At 40.9% G+C, this 24,216-nt stretch overlaps 1 protein-coding gene and 1 long non-coding RNA gene across 5 annotated transcripts in view; both read right to left on the bottom strand.

Annotated features, from left to right (window-relative positions):
* kcnc1b (potassium voltage-gated channel, Shaw-related subfamily, member 1b) overlaps positions 1-24,216 on the bottom strand; it is a 75,692-nt gene that overhangs the window by 1,148 nt on the left and 50,328 nt on the right. For 2 of the 3 annotated variants that reach the window (XM_052480969.1, XM_052480967.1), the window contains exons 3-4: positions 19,625-19,801; positions 2,444-5,180 (exon numbers count right to left, since the gene is read on the bottom strand). In XM_052480969.1, coding sequence (XP_052336929.1) covers positions 5,014-5,180; positions 19,625-19,801 — 344 coding nt within the window. In that variant the 3' untranslated portion in view covers positions 2,444-5,013. Of the gene's footprint in view, positions 1-2,443; positions 5,181-19,624; positions 19,802-24,216 lie in introns of those variants that run through there. The other variant, XM_052480968.1, reaches the window with a different exon arrangement.
* On the bottom strand, positions 15,085-18,137 carry LOC127912141 (uncharacterized). 2 transcript variants are annotated; one of them, XR_008080993.1, is made up of 4 exons: positions 18,006-18,137; positions 17,357-17,956; positions 15,810-15,909; positions 15,085-15,261 (listed from the first exon to the last, which is right to left on the bottom strand). It is a non-coding gene; the product is annotated as an uncharacterized LOC127912141 (long non-coding RNA). The 2 variants fall into 2 exon arrangements; XR_008080994.1 differs by having other exon boundaries at positions 17,607-17,956.

Raw genomic sequence — 24,216 nt, 5'->3', positions numbered from 1 at the left:
ACAGTGTAGAGGACAGGTAGACTAGGATCTCTACTAGAACAGTGTAGAGGACAGGTGGACTAGGATATCTCTACTAGAACAGTGTAGAGGACAGGTAGACTAGGATATCTCTACTAGAACAGTGTAGAGGACAGGTAGACTAGGATATCTCTACTAGAACAGTGTAGAGGACAGGTAGACTAGGATATCTCTACTAGAACAGTGTAGAGGACAGGTAGACTAGGATATCTCTACTAGAACAGTGTAGAGGACAGGTAGACTAGGATATCTCTACTAGAACAGTGTAGAGGACAGGTAGACTAGGATATCTCTACTAGAACAGTGTAGAGGACAGGTAGACTAGGATATCTCTACTAGAACAGTGTAGAGGACAGGTGGACTAGGATATCTCTACTAGAACAGTGTAGAGGACAGGTAGACTAGGATATCTCTACTAGAACAGTGTAGAGGACAGGTAGACTAGGATATCTCTACTAGAACAGTGTAGAGGACAGGTAGACTAGGATATCTCTACTAGAACAGGTAGACTAGGACAGGTAGAGGACAGGTAGGATATCTCTACTAGAACAGTGTAGAGGACAGGTAGACTAGGATATCTCTACTAGAACAGTGTAGAGGACAGGTAGACTAGGATATCTCTACTAGAACAGTGTAGAGGACAGGTTGACTAGGATATCTCTACTAGAACAGTGTAGAGGACAGGTACACTAGGATATCTCTACTAGAACAGTGTAGAGGACAGGTAGACTAGGATATCTCTACTAGAACAGTGTAGAGGACAGGTAGACTAGGATATCTCTACTAGAACAATGTAGAGGACAGGTACACTAGGATATCTCTACTAGAACAGTGTAGAGGACAGGTAGACTAGGATATCTCTACTAGAACAGTGTAGAGGACAGGTAGACTAGGATATCTCTACTAGAACAGTGTAGTGGACAGGTGGACTAGGATATCTCTACTAGAACAGTGTAGAGGACAGGTAGACTAGGATATCTCTACTAGAACAGTGTAGAGGACAGGTAGACTAGGATATCTCTACTAGAACAGTGTAGAGGACAGGTAGACTAGGATATCTCTACTAGAACAGTGTAGAGGACAGGTACACTAGGATATCTCTACTAGAACAGTGTAGAGGACAGGTAGACTAGGATATCTCTACTAGAACAGTGTAGAGGACAGGTAGACTAGGATATCTCTACTGGAACAGTGTAGAGGACAGGTCCACTAGGATATCTCTACTAGAACAGTGTAGAGGACAGGTAGACTAGGATATCTCTACTAGAACAGTGTAGAGGACAGGTAGACTAGGATATCTCTACTGGAACAGTGTAGAGGACAGGTAGACTAGGATATCTCTGCTAGAACAGTGTAGTGGACAGGTAGACTATGATATCTCTACTAGAACAGTGTAGAGGACAGGTAGACTAGGATATCTCTACTGGAACAGTGTAGAGGACAGGTAGACTAGGATATCTCTACTAGAACAGTGTAGAGGACAGGTAGACTAGGATATCTCTACTAGAACAGTGTAGAGGACAGGTAGACTAGGATCTCTACTAGAACAGTGTAGAGGACAGGTGGACTAGGATATCTCTACTAGAACAGTATAGAGGACAGGTAGACTAGGATATCTCTACTAGAACAGTGTAGAGGACAGGTAGACTAGGATATCTCTACTAGAACAGTGTAGAGGACAGGTAGACTAGGATATCTCTACTAGAACAGTATAGAGGACAGGTAGACTAGGATATCTCTACTAGAACAGTGTATAGGACAGGTGGACTATTATATCTCTACAGGAAGTGTGTAGAGGACAGGTGGACTATGATATCTCTACTAGAACAGTGTAGAGGACAGGTGGACTAGGATATCTCTACTAGAACAGTGTAGAGGACAGGGGACTAGGATATCTCTACTAGAACAGTGTAGAGGACAGGTAGACTAGGATATCTCTACTAGAACAGTGTATGGCGGCGGGTGGTGGAATGACAGTAAATAAAATGCGCCCTGCTTGTCATCATGGTAAAGGTGTCAGTTTGACCATGTATCTCACATGCTTGTCATCAAGGCAAAGGCATCAGACGGAGATGTACTGTTTGTTTCCGAAAGGCTGGATTGTTGAGAATGTTGATACTCATGCCCACATCATGCTGTTGTTGTGTCAGAGGTTCAGTCAGTAGTTGCCATGCTTTGTTTGGACAGCACTCTTTGACCCCACACCATAGGCTATACAACGGACTGGCTAAATGCTCACGAAAAGGTTACAAACATGAATGCATGTTTTGTCTGTTAAATAAAAAACACAGTCTAAAACACTGTTGTATACAAAATTTATTTCATGCAATGATTTTTTTTAACTTTACATTTGGTATTTGAATACTTTTCTTTTGCATAATGTAAAATACATGCTCCCCCCCCACCCCCCACCCAAAAAAAAAACATACTGTACTGTAACCTTAGATAATTGCATTACGTACGAACATATAGTTCACCTGTATCTCTTTTGATATTTAATCTTCACAAGGGTTTTAACAATTAACATCAAGCACCACCACAGAAGAGTCATGATCAGACAAAAGGAAATGGAAAGCCCAAATAAAGCGGTATATATCTTTTATTAGGATTTCATTTGTCTGATAAATAAGTCAACTCGAGACTTGATAAAGTGCTTTTTGTCTATGTTTTACTGCCTAAGTACAGGTGTAAACGATACATCATCATGTCTGCAGAATGTGTATCATTATGTATCGTTAAACTGCAAAACAGTTCATATTATCTCACTAGTAAATCTTAATGAAGTCTGGTATATTAAGTCAAGTGTTACTCTTTTGAAAGTAGGTTCCTATATAAAAAAATGATTTCCTAAAACCACACAGTAAGTAAACAATACATGAATTTGGGAAAGGCAAAACATGGCAGCTACACGAATAGTTCTGCTATGAGTCTCTTGCTATAGGATAAGCTGCTTCAGAATGTGTATAATAGAAGAAGAAGAAGCTTTTGAAAGAACGCAACATGTTTTTCTTACTTGTGACACAGTTAGCTTCTCGTTGAACATAATCTCATGCAACACATGCAAATGAAACGTAAAAGTTTAGTTTCTGTTGACAAAAACGCATCATCGTCACTAGTCTCAGAAAAATGATCTTTCTAGAATCATCATCATTCTAGATCTCTTCATCATTCTAGAATCATCATCATTCTAAATGTCTTGCTCATTCTAGAATCATCATCAGATCTCTACTCATTCCAGATGTGAAATCTACTCTCAGAGATATAAAGTCTTTGTCTCATCATACACATCATGTATTCAGAACTTCTTCACTTTGCAACAAGGAAATACTTCATGGGAGATACTCAACAACCCCCTGCATCCCAAATGGCACCCCATTCCCTATAAAGTGCACAACATTTGACCAGGGCCCATAGGGTCTCTGGTCTAAAGTAGTGCACTATGTAGGGAATAGGGTACCAGTAGTGCACTATGTAGGGAATAGGGTGCAAGTAGTGCACTATGTAGGGAATAGGGTGCAAGTAGTGCACTATGTAGGGAATAGGGTGCCAGTAGTGCACTATGTAGGGAATAGGGTGTCATTTGGGACACCAGCAAACAGCAGGCAGCTGTTCGCTCCCAATAAGTAAAACCATAGCTTCAGCATCATAAACATTTTAAAGCAGGGGTTAAATACATCTTATGAAATTGTCTTTATTTCACAAGTTTTGTTATAAAAAAGCAGATGAGAAAGTTGTTAATATAGAACAAAAAAAAGTATGAGAAATCAAAAACAACAGAGCAACAGGCAATGATAGAAAGGTCGAACAAATAGACAATAGGGGATAATATCCTGTAGAATCACATATCAGACTAGTATATCATCATCAATGCTTTACTGGAGCTATCTCTGCCTCTGAACTAGGCAATCCATGCAAAGAGGCCCATGTGACAATGTACTGGAGCTGCTGAGACTCCCATGCTAAGACCTTGTCTTGGGAGCAGTTGTACCATTATTTCAATTTGGAGATAAATTGGAGACGGGAAAAAAAAAGAAAAGCAGAAAAGGAACGCGGGAGTAAGGGCAAGAGTAAAACCAAAGAGAGGAGAGAGCAGTAGAGAGAAGGGAGAGCAGTAGAGAGAGGGGAGAGCAGTAGAGGGAGGGGAGAGCAGTAGAGAGAGGGGAGAGCAGTAGAGAGAGAAGAGAGCAGTAGAGAGAGGGGAGAGCAGTAGAGAGAGGAGAGAGCAGTAGAGAGAGGGGAGAGCAGTAGAGAGAGGGGAGAGCAGTAGAGAGAGGGGAGAGCAGTAGAGAGAGAAGAGAGCAGTAGAGAGGAGAGAGAGGGGAGATCAGTAGAGAGAGGGGAGAGCAGTAGAGAGGGGAGAGCAGTAGAGAGAGGAGAGAGCAGTAGAGAGAGGGGAGAGCAGTAGAGAGAGAAGAGAGCAGTAGAGAGAGGAGAGAGCAGTAGAGAGAGGAGAGAGCAGTAGAGAGAGGGGAGAGCAGTAGAGAGAGAAGAGAGCAGTAGAGAGGAGAGAGAGGGGAGAGCAGTAGAGAGAGGGGAGAGCAGTAGAGAGAGGGGAGAGCAGTAGAGAGAGGAGAGAGCAGTAGAGAGAGGAGAGAGCAGTAGAGAGAGGGGAGAGAAGTAGAGAGGGGAGAGCAGTAGAGAGAGGGGAGAGCAGTAGAGAGAGGGGAGAGCAGTAGAGAGAGGAGAGAGGAGTAGAGAGAGGAGAGAGAAGTAGAGAGAGGAGAGAGCAGTAGCGAGAGGTCAGGTCACATAGTGATAGGATTTGTCCAGAAACAACCCCTAGAGATCTGAGAGGATTGGAGAGGTGTAACTACGCAATAAAATATGGTGACAACTCCACCTTGCCCTCTGATAGGCTAGGTGGCGCTATCACCATATTGCCTACACCTATCCAATCCTCTCAGATCTCCACAAGTGTCTAGTGGGTTGTCCGCGGCTACCGTTAGGGGTTGATTCTGGACAGGACCAAAGTGTCCTGGTGAACCATGCTAGAGTTCAGAGAATGGATGGGATGGGGGAGTGGGAGTGCTGGATGAGACAGGATGGACTGCAGGGTAGCGCGGCAACGCAGGAGGACGACACTCCAGAGGTGTCATGGCCGCCCAGGCCACTCACGCTCATGCCAGACATGCTGTTTAGGGCGCTCCAAGGCTTGTCATAACCTTCAGTTGGAAAACAGAGAGTGTTTTGAGTACAGTACAGTGCAGCATGTTTTGAGTACAATGCACTGAAAGATTTGAGTACAGTACACTGAAGATTTTAAGTACAGTACACTGAAGGTTTTAAGTACAGTGCACTGAACATTTTGAGTACAGTACATTGCAGTGTTTTGAATACAGTACACTGCAGTGTTTTGAGTACAGCACATTGCAGTGTTTTGAGTACAGTACACTGAAAGTTGAGTACAGTGGACTGAAATTTTTGAGTATAGTACATTGCAGTGTTTTGAGTACAGTACACTGAAAGTTGAGTACAGTGGACTGAAATTTTTGAGTATAGTACATTGCAGTGTTTTGAGTACAGTACAATGCAGTGTTTTCAGTAGAGTACACTGAAAGTTGAGTACAGTGGACTGAAAGTTTAGAGTGTTGTACATTGCAGTGTTTTCACGACAGTACATTGTAGTGTTTTCACTCAAGTACAAGCCAATACATTTCTGAGAATGTGTCAACATTTCTTTGTATTTCTTACAACCTGTTGCTTTCTTGTTTTAGTTTTTCTCCAAACACAAAAGTCAACAGATTTCAGTTAGTCAGTGAGGTCAACGAAAGCATTATCGTCCATCGTGCACGACATGCATCAGATGGAGCAGGAGATAGTTCAGCTGAATGCATGCAAAGGTAGGTACTGGAATGGTTTAGAAGAGCAGACAACAAGTTGACAGACACCTACGCCACCTGAGTGGGGAATAATATCCTGGCAGCTACAATATATTGGAGAATATCCTGGAAGTTACAATATATTGGAGAAAATGTTGGCAACTACAATATATTGGAGAATATCCTGGCAGCTACAATATATTGGAGAATGTCTTGGCAGCTACAGTATATTGGAGAATATCCTGGAAGTTACAATATATTGGAGAATATGTTGGCAACTACAATATATTGGAGAATATCTTGGCAGCTACAATATATTGGAGAATATCTTGGCAGCTACAGTATATTGGAGAATATCTTGGCAGCTACAATATATTGGAGAATATCTTGGCAGCTACAATATATTGGAGAATATCTTGGCAGCTACAATATATTGGAGAATATACTGGCAGCTACAATATATTGGAGAATATCCTGGCAGCTACAATATATTGGAGAATGTCCTGGCAGCTACAATATATTGGAGAATATCCTGGCAGCTACAATATATTGGAGAATATCTTGGCAGCTACAGTATATTGGAGAATATCCTGGCAGCTACAATATATTGGAGAATATCTTGGCAGCTACAATATATTGGAGAATATCCTGGAAGTTACAATATATTGGAGAATATGTTGGCAACTACAATATATTGGAGAATATCTTGGCAGCTACAGTATATTGGAGAATATCTTGGCAGCTACAGTATATTGGAGAATATCTTGGCAGCTACAGTATATTGGAGAATATGTTGGCAGCTACAATATATTGGAGAATATCTTGGCAGCTACAATATATTGGAGAATATCTTGGCAGCTACAATATATTGGAGAATATGCTGGCAGCTACAATATATTGGAGAATATCCTGGCAGCTACAATATATTGGAGAATATCTTGGCAGCTACAGTATATTGGAGAATATCCTGGCAGCTACAATATATAGGATAATATCTTGGCAGCTACAATATATTGGAGAATATCCTGGCAGCTACAGTATATTGGAGAATATCTTGGCAGCTACAGTATATTGGAGAATATGTTGACAGTTACAATATATTGGAGAATATGTTGGCTGTCTGCTACAGTATATTGGAGAATATGTTGGCAGCTACAGTATATTGGAGAATATGTTGGAAGCTATAGTATATTGGAGAATATGTTGGCAGCTTCAATATAATGGGGAATATGTTGGCAGCTACAATATATTGGAGAATATCTTGGCAGCTACAATATATTGTAGAATATGTTGGCAGCTACAATATATTGGAGAATATCTTGGCAGCTACAATATATTGGAGAATATCTTGGCAGCTACAATATATTGGAGAATATCTTGGCAGCTACAATATATTGGAGAATATCTTGGCAGCTACAATATATTGGAGAATATCCTGGCAGCTACAATATATTGGAGAATATCTTGGCAGCTACAATATATTGGAGAATATCTTGGCAGCTACAATATATTGGAGAATATGTTGGCAGCTACAATATATTGGAGAATATCTTGGCAGCTACAATATATTGGAGAATATCTTGGCAGCTACAGTATATTGGAGAATATGTTGGTAGTCTGCCACAATATATTGAATAATATGTTGACAGTTACAATATATTGGAGAATATGTTGGTAGTCTGCTACAGTATATTGGAGAATATGTTGGTAGTCTGCTACAGTATATTGGAGAATATGTTGGCAGTCTGCTACAGTATATTGGAGAATATGTTGGTAGTCTGCCACAATATATTGAATAATATGTTGACAGTTACAATATATTGGAGAATATGTTGGTAGTCTGCTACAGTATATTGGAGAATATGTTGGCTGCTACAATATATTGGAGAATATACTGGCAGTCTGCTACAGTATATTGGAGAATATGTTGCCAATCATTTACAATATATTGGATAATATGTTGGCAGTCATATACAATATATTGGATCATGTGTTGGTAGCTACAGAATACTGGAGAATATGTTGGCAGCTACAGTATATTGGAGAATATGTTGGCTGCTACAGTATATTGGAGAATATGTTGGTAGTCTGCTACAGTATATTGGAGAATATGTTGGTAGTCTGCTACAGTATATTGGAGAATATGTTGACAGTTACAGTATATTGGAGAATATGTTGGTAGTCTGCTACAGTATATTGGAGAATATGTTGGTAGTCTGCTACAGTATATTGGAGAATATGTTGGTAGTCTGCTACAGTATATTGGAGAATATGTTGGTAGTCTGCTACAGTATATTGGAGAATATGTTGGTAGCCTGCTACAGTATATTGGAGAATATGTTGGTAGTCTGCTACAGTATATTGGAGAATATGTTGGCTGCTACAGTATATTGGAGAATATGTTGGTAGTCTGCTACAGTATATTGGAGAATATGTTGGTAGTCTGCTACAGTATATTGGAGAATATGTTGGTAGTCTGCTACAGTATATTGGAGAATATGTTGGCTGCTACAGTATATTGGAGAATATGTTGGTAGTCTGCTACAGTATATTGGAGAATATCTTGGTAGTCTGCTACAGTATATTGGAGAATATGTTGGCTGCTACAATATATTGGAGAATATCTTGGTAGTCTGCTACAGTATATTGGAGAATATGTTGGCAGTCTGCTACAGTATATTGGAGAATATGTTGGTAGTCTGCTACAGTATATTGGAGAATATGTTGGTAGTCTGCTACAGTATATTGGAGAATATGTTGGTAGTCTGCTACAGTATATTGGAGAATATGTTGGTAGTCTGCTACAGTATATTGGAGAATATGTTGGTAGTCTGCTACAGTATATTGGAGAATATGTTGGCTGCTACAATATATTGGAGAATATCTTGGCAGCTACAATATATTGGAGAAGATCTTGGCAGCTACAATATATTGGAGAATATGTTGGCAGCTACCATATATTGGAGAATATGTTGGCAGCCTGCTACAGTAAAGTATAGAATATGTTGGCATTTACAATACATTGGAGAATATGTTGGTAGTCTGCTACAGTATATTGGAGAATATGTTGGTAGTCTGCTACAGTATATTGGAGAATATGTTGGTAGTCTGCTACAGTATATTGGAGAATATGTTGGCAGTCTGCTACAGTATATTGGAGAATATGTTGCCTGCTACAGTATATTGGAGAATATGTTGGTAGTCTGCTACAGTATATTGGAGAATGTGTTGGCTGCTACAGTATATTGGAGAATATGTTGGCTGCTACAGTATATTGGAGAATATGTTGGCTGCTACAGTATATTGGAGAATATGTTGGTAGTCTGCTACAGTATATTAGAGAATATGTTGGCTGCTACAGTATATTGGAGAATATGTTGGCTGCTACAGTATATTGGAGAATATGTTGGTAGTCTGCTACAGTATATTGGAGAATATGTTGGCTGCTACAGTATATTGGAGAATATGTTGGTAGTCTGCTACAGTATATTGGAGAATATGTTGGTAGTCTGCTACAGTATATTGGAGAATATGTTGGCTGCTACAGTATATTGGAGAATATGTTGGTAGTCTGCTACAGTATATTGGAGAATATGTTGGTAGTCTGCTACAGTATATTGGAGAATATGTTGGCTGCTACAGTATATTGGAGAATATGTTGGTAGTCTGCTACAGTATATTGAAGAATATGTTGGTAGTCTGCTACAGTATATTGGAGAATATGTTGGTAGTCTGCTACAGTATATTGGAGAATATGTTGGTAGTCTGCTACAGTATATTGAGAATATGTTGGTAGTCTGCTACAGTATATTGGAGAATATGTTGGTAGTCTGCTACAGTATATTGGAGAATATGTTGGCAGCCTGCTACAGTATATTGGAGAATATGTTGGTAGTCTGCTACAGTATATTGGAGAATATGTTGGTAGTCTGCTACAGTATATTGGAGAATATGTTGGCTGCTACAGTATATTGAGAATATGTTGGTAGTCTGCTACAGTATATTGGAGAATATGTTGGCTGCTACAGTATATTGGAGAATGTGTTGGTAGTCTGCTACAGTATATTGGAGAATATGTTGGCAGCCTGCTACAGTATATTGAGAATATGTTGGCAGCCTGCTACAGTATATTGGAGAATATGTTGGTAGTCTGCTACAGTATATTGGAGAATATGTTGGCAGCCTGCTACAGTATATTGGAGAATATGTTGGTAGTCTGCTACAGTATATTGGAGAATATGTTGGTAGTCTGCTACAGTATATTGGAGAATATGTTGGTAGTCTGCTACAGTATATTGGAGAATATGTTGGTAGTCTGCTACAGTATATTGGAGAATATGTTGGCAGTCTGCTACAGTATATTGGAGAATATGTTGCCAATCATTTACAATATATTGGATAATATGTTGGCAGTCATATACAATATATTGGATCATGTGTTGGTAGCTACAGAATACTGGAGAATATGTTGGCAGCTACAGTATATTGGAGAATATGTTGGCTGCTACAGTATATTGGAGAATATGTTGCCAATCATTTACAATATATTGGATAATATGTTGGTAGTCATTTACAATATATTGAGAATATGTTGGCAGTCTGCTACAGTATATTGGAGAATATGTTGGTAGTCTGCTACAGTATATTGGAGAATATGTTGGTAGTCTGCTACAGTATATTGGAGAATATGTTGGTAGTCTGCTACAGTATATTGGAGAATATGTTGGTAGTCTGCTACAGTATATTGGAGAATATGTTGGTAGTCTGCTACAGTATATTGAGAATATGTTGGTAGTCTGCTACAGTATATTGGAGAATATGTTGGTAGTCTGCTACAGTATATTGGAGAATATGTTGGTAGTCTGCTACAGTATATTGGAGAATATGTTGGTAGTCTGCTACAGTATATTGGAGAATATGTTGGTAGTCTGCTACAGTATATTGGAGAATATGTTGGTAGTCTGCCACAATATATTGAATAATATGTTGACAGTTACAATATATTGGAGAATATGTTGGTAGTCTGCTACAGTATATTGGAGAATATGTTGGTAGTCTGCTACAGTATATTGGAGAATATGTTGGTAGTCTGCTACAGTATATTGGAGAATATGTTGGTAGTCTGCTACAGTATATTGGAGAATATGTTGGTAGTCTGCTACAGTATATTGGAGAATATGTTGGTAGTCTGCTACAGTATATTGGAGAATATGTTGGCTGCTACAATATATTGGAGAATATCTTGGTAGTCTGCTACAGTATATTGGAGAATATGTTGGTAGTCTGCTACAGTATATTGGGGAATATGTTGGTAGTCTGCTACAGTATATTGGAGAATATGTTGGCTGCTACAGTATATTGGAGAATATGTTGGTAGTCTGCTACAGTATATTGGAGAATGTGTTGGCTGCTACAGTATATTGGAGAATATGTTGGTAGTCTGCTACAGTATATTGGAGAATATGTTGGCTGCTACAATATATTGGAGAATATCTTGGCAGCTACAATATATTGGAGAAGATCTTGGCAGCTACAATATATTGGAGAATATGTTGGCAGCTACCATATATTGGAGAATATGTTGGCAGCCTGCTACAGTAAAGTATAGAATATGTTGGCATTTACAATACATTGGAGAATATGTTGGTAGTCTGCTACAGTATATTGGAGAATATGTTGGTAGTCTGCTACAGTATATTGGAGAATATGTTGGTAGTCTGCTACAGTATATTGGAGAATATGTTGGTAGTCTGCTACAGTATATTGGAGAATATGTTGGCTGCTACAGTATATTGGAGAATATGTTGGTAGTCTGCTACAGTATATTGGAGAATGTGTTGGCTGCTACAGTATATTGGAGAATATGTTGGTAGTCTGCTACAGTATATTGGAGAATATGTTGGTCTGCTACAGTATATTGGAGAATATGTTGGTAGTCTGCTACAGTATATTAGAGAATATGTTGGCTGCTACAGTATATTGGAGAATATGTTGGCTGCTACAGTATATTGGAGAATATGTTGGTAGTCTGCTACAGTATATTGGAGAATATGTTGGCTGCTACAGTATATTGGAGAATATGTTGGTAGTCTGCTACAGTATATTGGAGAATATGTTGGTAGTCTGCTACAGTATATTGGAGAATATGTTGGCTGCTACAGTATATTGGAGAATATGTTGGTAGTCTGCTACAGTATATTGGAGAATATGTTGGTAGTCTGCTACAGTATATTGGAGAATATTTTGGCTGCTACAGTATATTGGAGAATATGTTGGTAGTCTGCTACAGTATATTGGAGAATATGTTGGTAGTCTGCTACAGTATATTGGAGAATATGTTGGTAGTCTGCTACAGTATATTGGAGAATATGTTGGTAGTCTGCTACAGTATATTGGAGAATATGTTGGTAGTCTGCTACAGTATATTGGAGAATATGTTGGTAGTCTGCTACAGTATATTGGAGAATATGTTGGCAGCCTGCTACAGTATATTGGAGAATATGTTGGTAGTCTGCTACAGTATATTGGAGAATATGTTGGTAGTCTGCTACAGTATATTGGAGAATATGTTGGCTGCTACAGTATATTGGAGAATATGTTGGTAGTCTGCTACAGTATATTGGAGAATATGTTGGTAGTCTGCTACAGTATATTGGAGAATATGTTGGTAGTCTGCTACAGTATATTGGAGAATATGTTTGCAGGCTGCTACAGAATATTGGAGAATATATTAGCAGTAAAGTATAGAACATGTTGTCAGTCTGCAGCAGTATATTGGAGAAAATGTTGTCAGTGTCCTGCAGTATATTGGAGAATATGTTGGTAGTCTGCTACAGTATATTGGAGAATATGTTGGTAGTCTGCTACAGTATATTGGAGAATATGTTGGTAGTCTGCTACAGTATATTGGAGAATATTTTGGCTGCTACAGTATATTGGAGAATATGTTGGTAGTCTGCTACAGTATATTGGAGAATATGTTGGTAGTCTGCTACAGTATATTGGAGAATATGTTGGTAGTCTGCTACAGTATATTGGAGAATATGTTGGCTGCTACAGTATATTGGAGAATGTGTTGGTAGTCTGCTACAGTATATTGGAGAATATGTTGGTAGTCTGCTACAGTATATTGGAGAATATGTTGGCAGTCTGCTACAGTATATTGGAGAATATGTTGGTAGTCTGCTACAGTATATTGGAGAATATGTTGGTAGTCTGCTACAGTATATTGGAGAATATGTTGGTAGTCTGCTACAGTATATTGGAGAATATGTTGGCTGCTACAGTATATTGGAGAATGTGTTGGTAGTCTGCTACAGTATATTGGAGAATATGTTGGCAGCCTGCTATAGTATATTGGAGAATATGTTGGCAGCCTGCTACAGTATATTGGAGAATATGTTGGTAGTCTGCTACAGTATATTGGAGAATATGTTGGCTGCTACAGTATATTGGAGAATATGTTGGTAGTCTGCTACAGTATATTGGAGAATATGTTGGTAGTCTGCTACAGTATATTGGAGAATATGTTGGTAGTCTGCTACAGTATATTGGAGAATATGTTGGTAGTCTGCTACAGTATATTGGAGAATATGTTGGTAGTCTGCTACAGTATATTGGAGAATATGTTGGTAGTCTGCTACAGTATATTGGAGAATATGTTGGTAGTCTGCTACAGTATATTGGAGAATATGTTGGCAGCTACAATATATATTTTTTATTTTTTTATTTTACCCCTTTTTCTTGCGATGAGACAAGGATTTCCTGAGCAGGCAGTTAACCCACTGTTCCTAGGCCGTCATTGAAAATAAGAATTTGTTCTTAACTGACTTGCCGGGTTAAATAAAGGTAAATAATTAGTAGTGCAGATATACAAGGCAGCTACATACACCTTACAGCCAGTAAAATCACAAAACATACACAACACCTTCTTCCTTCATACACAAGCAAGCATTTTATTTCATATAAAAATTATAAATTTGGTTGTCTTGTGCCTCTTGTTTTTCTTCATAAAAGCCTTTCCACCAAGAGAGTGGGGCTCTCTCTTCATCATAGCTGCAATGCCACCTCCAAAAGCATCGCGTTAAAATACAAGTGGTGTGCTTTATTCTATTCAATGGCAGGATGCTAAGACTCCCTCTAAGCATTTAACCCACTATTATACCTTCAGGCCTGCCTAAGGGAATGTTACCGTCTGTCTTGATGTATTAACCCACTATTATACCTTCAGGTCTGCCTAAGGGAATGTTACCGTCTGTCTTGATGTATTAACCCACTATTATACCTTCAGGCCTGCCTAAGGGAATGTTACCGTCTGTCTTGATGTATTAACCCACTATTATACCTTCAGGTCTGCCTAAGGGAATGTTACCGTCTGTCTTGATGTATTAACCCACTATTATACCTTCAGGCCTGCCTAAGGGAATGTTACCGTCTGTCTTGATGTATTATGTATCTAGTTTTTTTAAGAGGCCAAGGGATCCTTGGTGTCAGATTACGTGTTAAAATACTGGGTATGCATCCCAAACTGCACCCTATTCCCCTTTTAATCGTGCACTTCTTTTGATTGGGGGCTCTGGTCAAATGTAGTGCACTATATAGAGAATAGGGTGCCATTTTGGGACACATGACTTGTCCCTTTGCACCACCTGAATCTGATGGTCTCGTGGGCTATTCAATAATTCCCAGTAATGTCCTGCCCTGAGTTTAAAGAGTTGGTTGACGACCTAGGGTGTGGTGGGTGCTGCTCTGGGACTTTAAAGAGTTGGTTGACGACCTAGGGTGTGGTGGGTGCTGCCCTGGGAGTGTAAAGAGTTGGTTGACGACCTAGGGTGTGGTGGGTGCTGCTCTGGGAGTTTAAAGAGTTGGTTAACGATAGGATGTGGTAGGTGCTGCTCTGGGAGTTTAAAGAGTTGGTTGATGACCTAGGGTGTGGTGGTTTCTGCTCTGGGAGTTTAAAGAGTTGGTTGACGACCTAGGATGTGGTGGGTGCTGCTCTGGGAGTTTAAAGAGTTGGTTAACGACCTAGGGTGTGGTGGGTGCTGCTCTGGGAGTTTAAAGAGTTGGTTAACGACCTAGGGTGTGGTGGGTGCTGCTCTGGGAGTTTAAAGAGTTGGTTAACGACCTAGGGTGTGGTGGGTGCTGCTCTGGGAGTTTAAAGAGTTGGTTAACGACCTAGGGTGTGGTGGGTGCTGCTCTGGGAGTTTAAAGAGTTGGTTAACGACCTAGGGTGTGGTGGGTGCTGCTCTGGGAGTTTAAAGAGTTGGTTAACCACCTGGGGTGTGGTGGGTGCTGCTCTGGGAGTTTAAAGAGTTGGTTAACGACCTAGGGTGTGGTGGGTGCTGCTTTGGGAGTTTAAAGAGTTGGTTGATGAACTAGGGTGTGGTGGGTGCTGCTCTGGGAGTTTAAAGAGTTTGTTAACGACCTAGGGTGTGGTGGGTGCTGCTCTGGGAGTTTAAAGAGTTGGCTGACGACCTAGGGTGTGGTGGGTGCTGCTCTGGGAGTTTAAAGAGTTGGATGACGACCTAGGGTGTGGTGGGTGCTGCTCTGGGAGTTTAAAGAGTTGGTTAACGACCTAGGGTGTGGTGGGTGCTGCTCTGGGAGTTTAAAGAGTTGGTTAACGACCTAGGGTGTGGTGGGTGCTGCCCTGAGAGTTTAAAGAGTTGGTTGACGACCTAGGGTGTGGTGGGTGCTGCTCTGGGACTTTAAAGAGTTGGTTGACGACTAGGTGTGGTGGGTGCTGCCCTGGGAGTTTAAAGATTTGGTTGACGACCTAGGGTGTGGTGGGTGCTGCCCTGAGAGTTTAAAGAGTTGGTTGACGACCTAGGGTGTGGTGGGTGCTGCTCTGGGAGTTTAAAGAGTTGGTTGACGACCTAGGTGTGGTGGGTGCTGCCCTGGGAGTGTAAAGAGTTGGTTAACGACCTAGGGTGTGGTGGGTGCTGCTCTGGGAGTTTAAAGAGTTCACAAAACGACCTAGGGTGTGGTGGGTGCTGCTCTGGGAGTTTAAAGAGTTGGTTGACGACCTAGGGTGTGGTGGGTGCTGCTCTGGGAGTTTAAAGAGTTGGTTGACGACCTAGGGTGTGGTGGGTGCTGCTCTGGGAGTTTAAAGAGTTTGTTAACGACCTAGGGTGTGGTGGGTGCTGCTCTGGGAGTTTAAAGAGTTGGTTGATGACCTAGGGTGTGGTGGGTGCTGCTCTGGGAGTTTAAAGAGTTGGTTAACGACCTAGGGTGTGGTGGGTGCTGCTCTGGGAGTTTAAAGAGTTGGTTAACGACCTGGGGTGTGGTGGGTGCTGCTCTGGGAGTTTAAAGAGTTGGTTAACGACCTAGGGTGTGGTGGGTGCTGCTTTGGGAGTTTAAAGAGTTGGTTGATGAACTAGGGTGTGGTGGGTGCTGCTCTGGGAGTTTAAAGAGTTTGTTAACGACCTAGGGTGTGGTGGGTGCTGCTCTGGGAGTTTAAAGAGTTGGTTAACGACCTAGGGTGTTGGGTGCTGCTCTGGGAGTTTAAAGAGTTGGTTAACGACCTCAGGGTGTGGTGGGTGCTGCTCTGGGAGTTTAAAGAGTTGGTTAACGACCTAGGGTGTGGTGGGTGCTGCTTTGGGAGTTTAAAGAGTTGGTTGATGAACTAGGGTGTGGTGGGTGCTGCTCTGGGAGTTTAAAGAGTTTGTTAACGACCTAGGTGTGGTGGGTGCTGCTCTGGGAGTTTAAAGAGTTGGTTAACGACCTAGGGTGTGGTGGGTGCTGCTCTGGGAGTTTAAAGAGTTGGTTAACGACCTAGGGTGTGGTGGGTGCTGCTCTGGGAGTTTAAAGAGTTGGTTGACGACCTGGGGTGTGGTGGGTGCTGCTCTGGGAGTTTAAAGAGTTGGTTAACGACCTAGGGTGTGGTGGGTGCTGCTCTGGGAGTTTAAAGAGTTGGTTAACGACCTAGGGTGTGGTGGGTGCTGCTCTGGGAGTTTAAAGAGTTGGTTAATGACCTAGGATGTGGTGGGTGCTGCCCTGGGAGTTTAAAGAGTTGGTTGACGACCTAGGGTGTGGTGGGTGCTGCTCTGGGACTTTAAAGAGTTGGTTGACGACCTAGGGTGTGGTGGGTGCTGCCCTGGGAGTTTAAAGAGTTGGTTAACGACCTAGGGTGTGGTGGGTGCTGCCCTGGGAGTTTAAAGAGTTGGTTAACGACCTAGGGTGTGGTGGGTGCTGCTCTGGGAGTTTAAAGAGTTGGTTAACGACCTAGGGTGTGGTGGGTGCTGCTCTGGGAGTTTAAAGAGTTGGTTAACGACCTAGGGTGTGGTGGGTGCTGCTCTGGGAGTGTAAAGAGTTGGTTAACGACCTGGGGTGTGGTGGGTGCTGCCCTGGGAGTTTAAAGAGTTGGTTAACGACCTAGGTGTGGTGGGTGCTGCTTTGGGAGTTTAAAGAGTTGGTTAACGACCTAGGGTGTGGTGGGTGCTGCTCTGGGAGTTTAAAGAGTTGGTTAACGACCTAGGGTGTGGTGGGTGCTGCTCTGGGAGTTTAAAGAGTTGGTTAACGACCTAGGGTGTGGTGGGTGCTGCTCTGGGAGTTTAAAGAGTTGGTTAACGACCTAGGGTGTGGTGGGTGCTGCTCTGGGAGTTTAAAGAGTTGGTTGACGACCTAGGGTGTGGTGGGTGCTGCTCTGGGAGTTTAAAGAGTTGGTTAACGACCTAGGGTGTGGTGGGTGCTGCTCTGGGAGTTTAAAGAGTTGGTTAACGACCTAGGGTGTGGTGGGTGCTGCTCTGGGAGTTTAAAGAGTTGGTTAACGACCTAGGGTGTGGTGGGTGCTGCTCTGGGAGTTTAAAGAGTTGGTTAACGACCTAGGGTGTGGTGGGTGCTGCTCTGGGAGTTTAAAGAGTTGGTTGACGACCTAGGGTGTGGTGGGTGCTGCTCTGGGAGTTTAAAGAGTTGGTTAACGACCTAGGGTGTGGTGGGTGCTGCTCTGGGAGTTTAAAGAGTTGGTTGACGACCTAGGGTGTGGTGGGTGCTGCTCTGGGAGTTTAAAGAGTTGGTTGACGACCTAGGGTGTGGTGGGTGCTGCTCTGGGAGTTTAAAGAGTTGGTTGACGACCTAGGGTGTGGTGGGTGCTGCTCTGGGAGTTTAAAGAGTTGGTTGACGACCTAGGGTGTGGTGGGTGCTGCCTGGGAGTTTAAAGAGTTGGTTGACGACCTAGGGTGTGGTGGGTGCTGCTCTGGGAGTTTAAAGAGTTGGTTAACGACCTAGGGTGTGGTGGGTGCTGCTCTGGGAGTTTAAAGAGTTGGTTAACGACCTAGGGTGTGGTGGGTGCTGCTCTGGGAGTTTAAAGAGTTGGTTAACGACCTAGGGTGTGGTGGTTTCTGCTCTGGGAGTTTAAAGAGATGGTTGACGACCTAGGGTGTGGTGGTTTCTGGGTCTGAGGACCTCGTGGCTGAGGAATGTAATTGTTATTCTTACATTTTCTTTTGTTCTGTATTTCGATTGTTGTTTTGTTTCACATTGTTTTCGATTGTTGTTTTACTGTGATCAGGGAACCCTTGAGAATGAGACCCTGGGTTTTCCCAGAATGTGTGTGTGTGTGTGTGTGTGTGTGTGTGTGTGTGTGTGTGCGTGTGTGTGTGTGTGTGTGTGTGTGTGTGTGTGTGTGCGTGTGCGTGCGTGCGTGCGTGCGTGCGTGCGTGTGCGTGTGCGTGTGTGTGTGTGTGTAGGGCTGGGCAATATCACCAAAACATGATATCCCAATATGTTTCTCATTTTGGGCAGTATTGTGGTATTCTATGTTCCAGAATAATACAAGTTTGCAATATGTTTTATCAATAGTGCATGTTCCTTATATGGTAACACATTAGATCTACGTATTTTTTTATGTATGGATGGTTTTCTACTCAACCAAACTAGGACAAAGCTGACACTTTTCATTCAAATTAGCACTTTATCAAAAATATTGTTATAGACGATATTGTAAAAAAAAATCCATACCGGTATACCAGTATTCACAATATATTGCCAAGCCCTATGTGCGTGTTTGTGTGTTGCACGTGCACATGCGTGTGTGTGTGTGTGTGTGTGTGTCTACACATGCATGTGCGTCTGTCTGTGTGTCAGGTTAGCGGTTTTCGTCATGAATATTGTTCTGGAAGCAGCTCCGCAGAATCACTAGCTAGTACAGCCACAAAGTCATCAAATCCGATTTTAAGCCTAATGCATAACCCTAGCCTTAAAGGGGAAAATTCAACTTCATTTTCATTATCTCCAGTATCACTCCAACATATGTCAAAATGTCACGTTTCTATGTTTTGTAGTCAAAAAGATAGAGGAATGTTTACACCTTCCTCTATCCAATGACATTCATCTGTGTGAATCATGCTATTTTAACCAATTATGAGGAGGTATTGCCTACTAATTGGTTGTGATGTCATTGGAGATACTATTATTTAGAAATGTGCCATTTTCACATTAGTTGATGTTGGGAAGGTGCAGGAGATGAATGAATCTGATTTTTTTTAAATACCAACAAGCACATTTTTATTTTCATATATGTTTTACAATGAGGCCAATTTTAACTTTGCAGCTGGCCTATCTAAGTGGAAATCGCTCAGTTCTGGCTCCAGGACAAGACTCGTGACAATAAAGGTCAACCTGCGTCTGTGTGTGTTGGGCGACGGGTTGACGATGTATAATGAATAATCAAGTCGTAGGGTATGCAACACGTTTGATAGTGGCCTGTGCTTGGCTGTTACAGTACGTAACTCTCCTCCCTCCTCCCCATGTGTGGTTGGGCTGTATTTGGCTGTTACTGTAGGTGTACGTACCCCTCCTGACTCTACCCCCTGTGTGGTTGGGTCGTTCTGCAGCTGTGGTGACAAGACAACAAGGCCGTTCTCTCTCACTGGGGCTGAAGATCTCCTCTGGCGAGATGGCCTGGTCTATATGAGGACAGTCCTCATTGGCTAGAGCTGCATTGGCCGCCTCCCCATTCAGCTTGGAATCTTCAGACAGACACACAGGAGATTCCATAGAAATAGAAATAGAATTAGAACAGGAGATTCCATGGAAATAAAATTTGAATTAGAACAGGAGATTCCATAGAAATAGAATTTGAATTAGAACAGGAGATTCCATGGAAATATAACTAGAATTAGAACAGGAGATTCAATAGAAATATAATTAGAATAGGAGATGTCATAGAAATAGAATTAGAACAGGAGATTCCATGGAAACAGAATTAGAACAGGATATTCCATGAAGAGAATCAGAACAGGAGATTCCATAGAAACAGAAATAGAATTAGAACAGGAGATTCCATAGAAATATAAATATAATTAGAACAGGAGATTCCATAGAAACAGAAATAGAATTAGAACAGAAGATTCCATAGAAATAGAAATAGAATTAGAACAGGAGATTCCATGGAAATAAAATTTGAATTAGAACAGGAGATTCCATAGAAATAGAATTTGAATTAGAACAGGAGATTCAATAGAAATAGAAATAGAATTAGAACAGTAGATTCCATAGAAAAATAATTAGAACAGGAGATTCCATAGAAACAGAAAAAGAATTAGAACAGGAGATTCCATAGAAACAGAAATAGAATTAGAACAGGAGATTCCATAGAAATATAAATAGAATCAGAACAGGAGATTCCATGGAAATACAATTTGATTTAGAACAGAAGATTCCATGGAAAAACAATCAGAACAGGAGATACCATGGAAACAGAATTAGAACAGGAGATTCCATTGAAACATAATTAGAACAGGAGATTCCGTGGAAATAGAATCAGAACAGGAGATTCCATGGAAATAGAATCAGAACAGGAGATGCCATTGACACATAATTAGAACAGGAGATTCCATAGAAATATATTTAGAACAGGAGATTCCATGGAAATATAATTTAAACAGGAGATTCCATGGAAATAGAATCAGAACAGGAGATTCCATGGAAATAGAATCAGAACAGGAGATCCCATGGAAATAGAATTTAAACAGGAGATTCCATGGAAATAGAATTAGAACAGGAGATTCCATGGAAATAGAATCAGAACAGGAGATTCCATGGAAATAGAATCAGAACAGGAGATTCAATGGAAATAGAATCAGAACAGGAGATGCCATGGAAATAGAATTTAAACAGGAGATTCTATGGAAATAGAATTAGAACAGGAGATTCCATGGAAATAAAATTTAAACAGGAGATTCCATGGAAATAGAATTAGAACAGGAGATTCCATGGAAATAGAATTAGAACAGGAGATTCCATGGAAATAGAATCAGAACAGGAGATTCCATGGAACTAGAATCAGAACAGGAGATTCCACAGAAATAGAATCAGAACAGGAGATTCCATGGAAATAGAATCAGAACAGGATATTCCATTGAAACAGAATTAGAACAGGAGATTCCATGGAAATAGAATCAGAACAGGAGATTCCATTGAAACAGAATCAGAACAGGAGATTCCATTGAAACATAATTAGAACAGGAGATTCCATGGAAATAGAATCAGAACAGGAGATTCCATGGAAATAGAATCAGAACAGGAGATTCCATGGAAAGTAGATTCAGAACAGGAGATTCCATGGAAATAGAATCAGAATAGGAGATTCCATGGAAATAACATGTAAACAGGAGATTCCATGGAAATAGAATCAGAAGTAGAACAGGAGATTCCATGGAAAAAGAATCAGAATTAGAACAGGAGATTCCATGTAAACAGAATGTGAACAGGAGATTCCATGGAAACAGAATTAGAACAGGATATTTCATGAAAAGAGAATCAGAACAGGAGATTCCATGGAAATAGAATTAGAACAGGAGATTCCATGGAAATATAATTAGAACAGGAGATTCCATGGAAATAACATTTAAACAGGAGATTCCATAGAAATATATTTAGAACAGGAGATTCCATGGAAATAGAATCAGAAGTAGAACAGGAGATTCCATGGAAACAGAATCAGAGTTAGAACAGGAGATTCCATGGAAACAGAATGCGAACAGGATATTCCATGGAAACAGAATTAGAACAGGAGATTCCATGGAAACAGAATTAGCACAGGATATTCCATGGAAACAGAATTAGAACAGGAGATTCCATGGAAACAGAATTAGAACAGGATATTCCATGAAGAGAATCAGAACAGGAGATTCCATAGAAACAGAAATAGAATTAGAACAGGAGATTCCATAGAAATATAAATATAATTAGAACAGGAGATTCCATAGAAACAGAAATAGAATTAGAACAGAAGATTCCATAGAAATAGAAATATAATTAGAACAGGAGATTCCATGGAAATACAATTTGAATTAGAACAGGAGATTCCATAGAAACAGAAAAAGAATTAGAACAGGAGATTCCATAGAAACAGAAATAGAATTAGAACAGAAGATTCCATAGAAATAGAAATAGAAATAGAACAGGAGATTCCATAGAAATATAAATAGAATCAGAACAGGAGATTCCATGGAAATACAATTTGATTTAGAACAGAAGATTCCATGGAAAAACAATTAGAACAGGAGGTTCCATGGTAATAGAATCAGAACAGGAGATACCATGGAAACAGAATTAGAACAGGAGATTCCATTGAAACATAATTAGAACAGGAGATTCCATGGAAATAGAATCAGAACAGGAGATTCTATGGAAACAGAATTAGAACAGGAGATTCCATGGAAATAACATTTAAACAGGAGATTCCATGGAAATAGAATCAGGAGTAGAACAGGAGATTCCATGGAAACAGAATCAGAATTAGAACAGGAGATTCCATGGAAACAGAATGCGAACAGGATATTCCATGGAAACAGAATTAGAAAGGAGATTCCATGGAAACAGAATTAGAACAGGATATTCCATGAAAAGAGAATCAGAACAGGAGATTCCATGGAAATAGAATCAGAACAGGAGATTCCATGGAAACAGAATCAAAACAGGAGATTCCATGGAAATAGAATCAGAACAGGAGATTCCATGGAAATAGAATCATAACACCTAGAAGAACATAAGAAAATACATCTGGGAGATACAGACAACAGAATCAAACACTGATCAAATAAAGCATTTTAGGAAATTCTGCTGTTCCAACTGCCAAACAAAAGACTAGAGTCGATGAATGCAACAAGTAGAGATATGGGCATCCAATTCAATTCAATACAAAGTTATGTATTCCCTGAGAAGCTAACCTCCAATCGATGCTGAGGTCTGGCTAAAGTTAACAATATGTGGTTTAGAAACAAACCACTATATTGCCAGTTTAATTATCCCACCTTGAAAATCTCATAAAATGGGGTACAAAAGCTTTGTCAAGTGCTACATTCTATACTGCACATATCCTAGCTTGCTATCATATCCTAGCATGCTATCATATCCTAGCATGCTATCATATCCTAGCATGTTTCAAATAACATATTACTGACTCAATCAATTATAATAGCACTGATTTGGACAGTCAACAGTATGATTTGAAGCATGCTGCATTAGGGTATTACAGTGTGAACAGTAGTATTAGTGCGTAATGGTGCATGGACTCAGATGGTTAGTGGGTGTAGTGGTGGGTGTATGGATGGTATTTTAGTATGGTACGTGGGATGGTGTCAATGTGAAAAAAAAAACATGTTAGCCTAAAACATCAACCCACTTGACAAGTAGTACCCTGGTACCTCAGTAAAAGCCTAGTACCTCAGTAGCAGCCTAGTACCTCAGTAGCAGCCTAGTACCTCACTAGCATCCTAGTACCTCAGTAGAAGCCTAGTACCTCAGTAGCAGCCTAGTACCTCAGTAGCAGCCTAGTACCTCACTAGAATCCTTGTACCTCACTAGCATCCTAGTACCTCAGTAGAATCCTAGTACGTCAGTAGCATCCTAGTACCTCAGTAGCAGCCTAGTACCTCACTAGAATCCTAGTACCTCACTAGCATCCTAGTACCTCAGTAGAATCCTAGTACCTCAGTAGCATCCTAGTACCTCACTAGCATCCTAGTACCTCACTAGCATCCTAGTACCTCAGTAGAAGCCTAGTAGCTCGGTAGAACCTGTGAGTGTAATCAATGATCAGTACTAATGTATCATATAGGTGCTAAAACAGAGCTGCCCAACTCTGTTCCTGGAGAGCTACCCTCCTGTAGGTGTTACTCCAACCCTGTTCCTGGAGAGCTACCCTCCTGTAGGTTTTAACTCCAACCCTGTTCCTGGAGAGCTACCCTCCTGTAGGTTTAACTCCAACCCTGTTCCCGGAGAGCTACCCTCCAGTAGGTGCTACTCTAACACTGTTCCTGGAGAGATACACTCTTGTAGGTTTTACTCCAACCCTCTAGGTTTTACAGGGTTGGAGTAAAACCTACAGGAGGGTCTCTCTCCAGATACAGGGTTGGGGTAAAACCTACAGGAGGGTCTC

This window comes from Oncorhynchus keta, chromosome 26 (genome assembly GCF_023373465.1).
Source record: "Oncorhynchus keta strain PuntledgeMale-10-30-2019 chromosome 26, Oket_V2, whole genome shotgun sequence".
Classification (NCBI taxonomy): Eukaryota; Metazoa; Chordata; class Actinopteri; order Salmoniformes; family Salmonidae; genus Oncorhynchus; species Oncorhynchus keta.
Note: the sequence above shows the minus strand (reverse complement) of the source record. Positions and strands in the feature narration are given on the sequence as shown.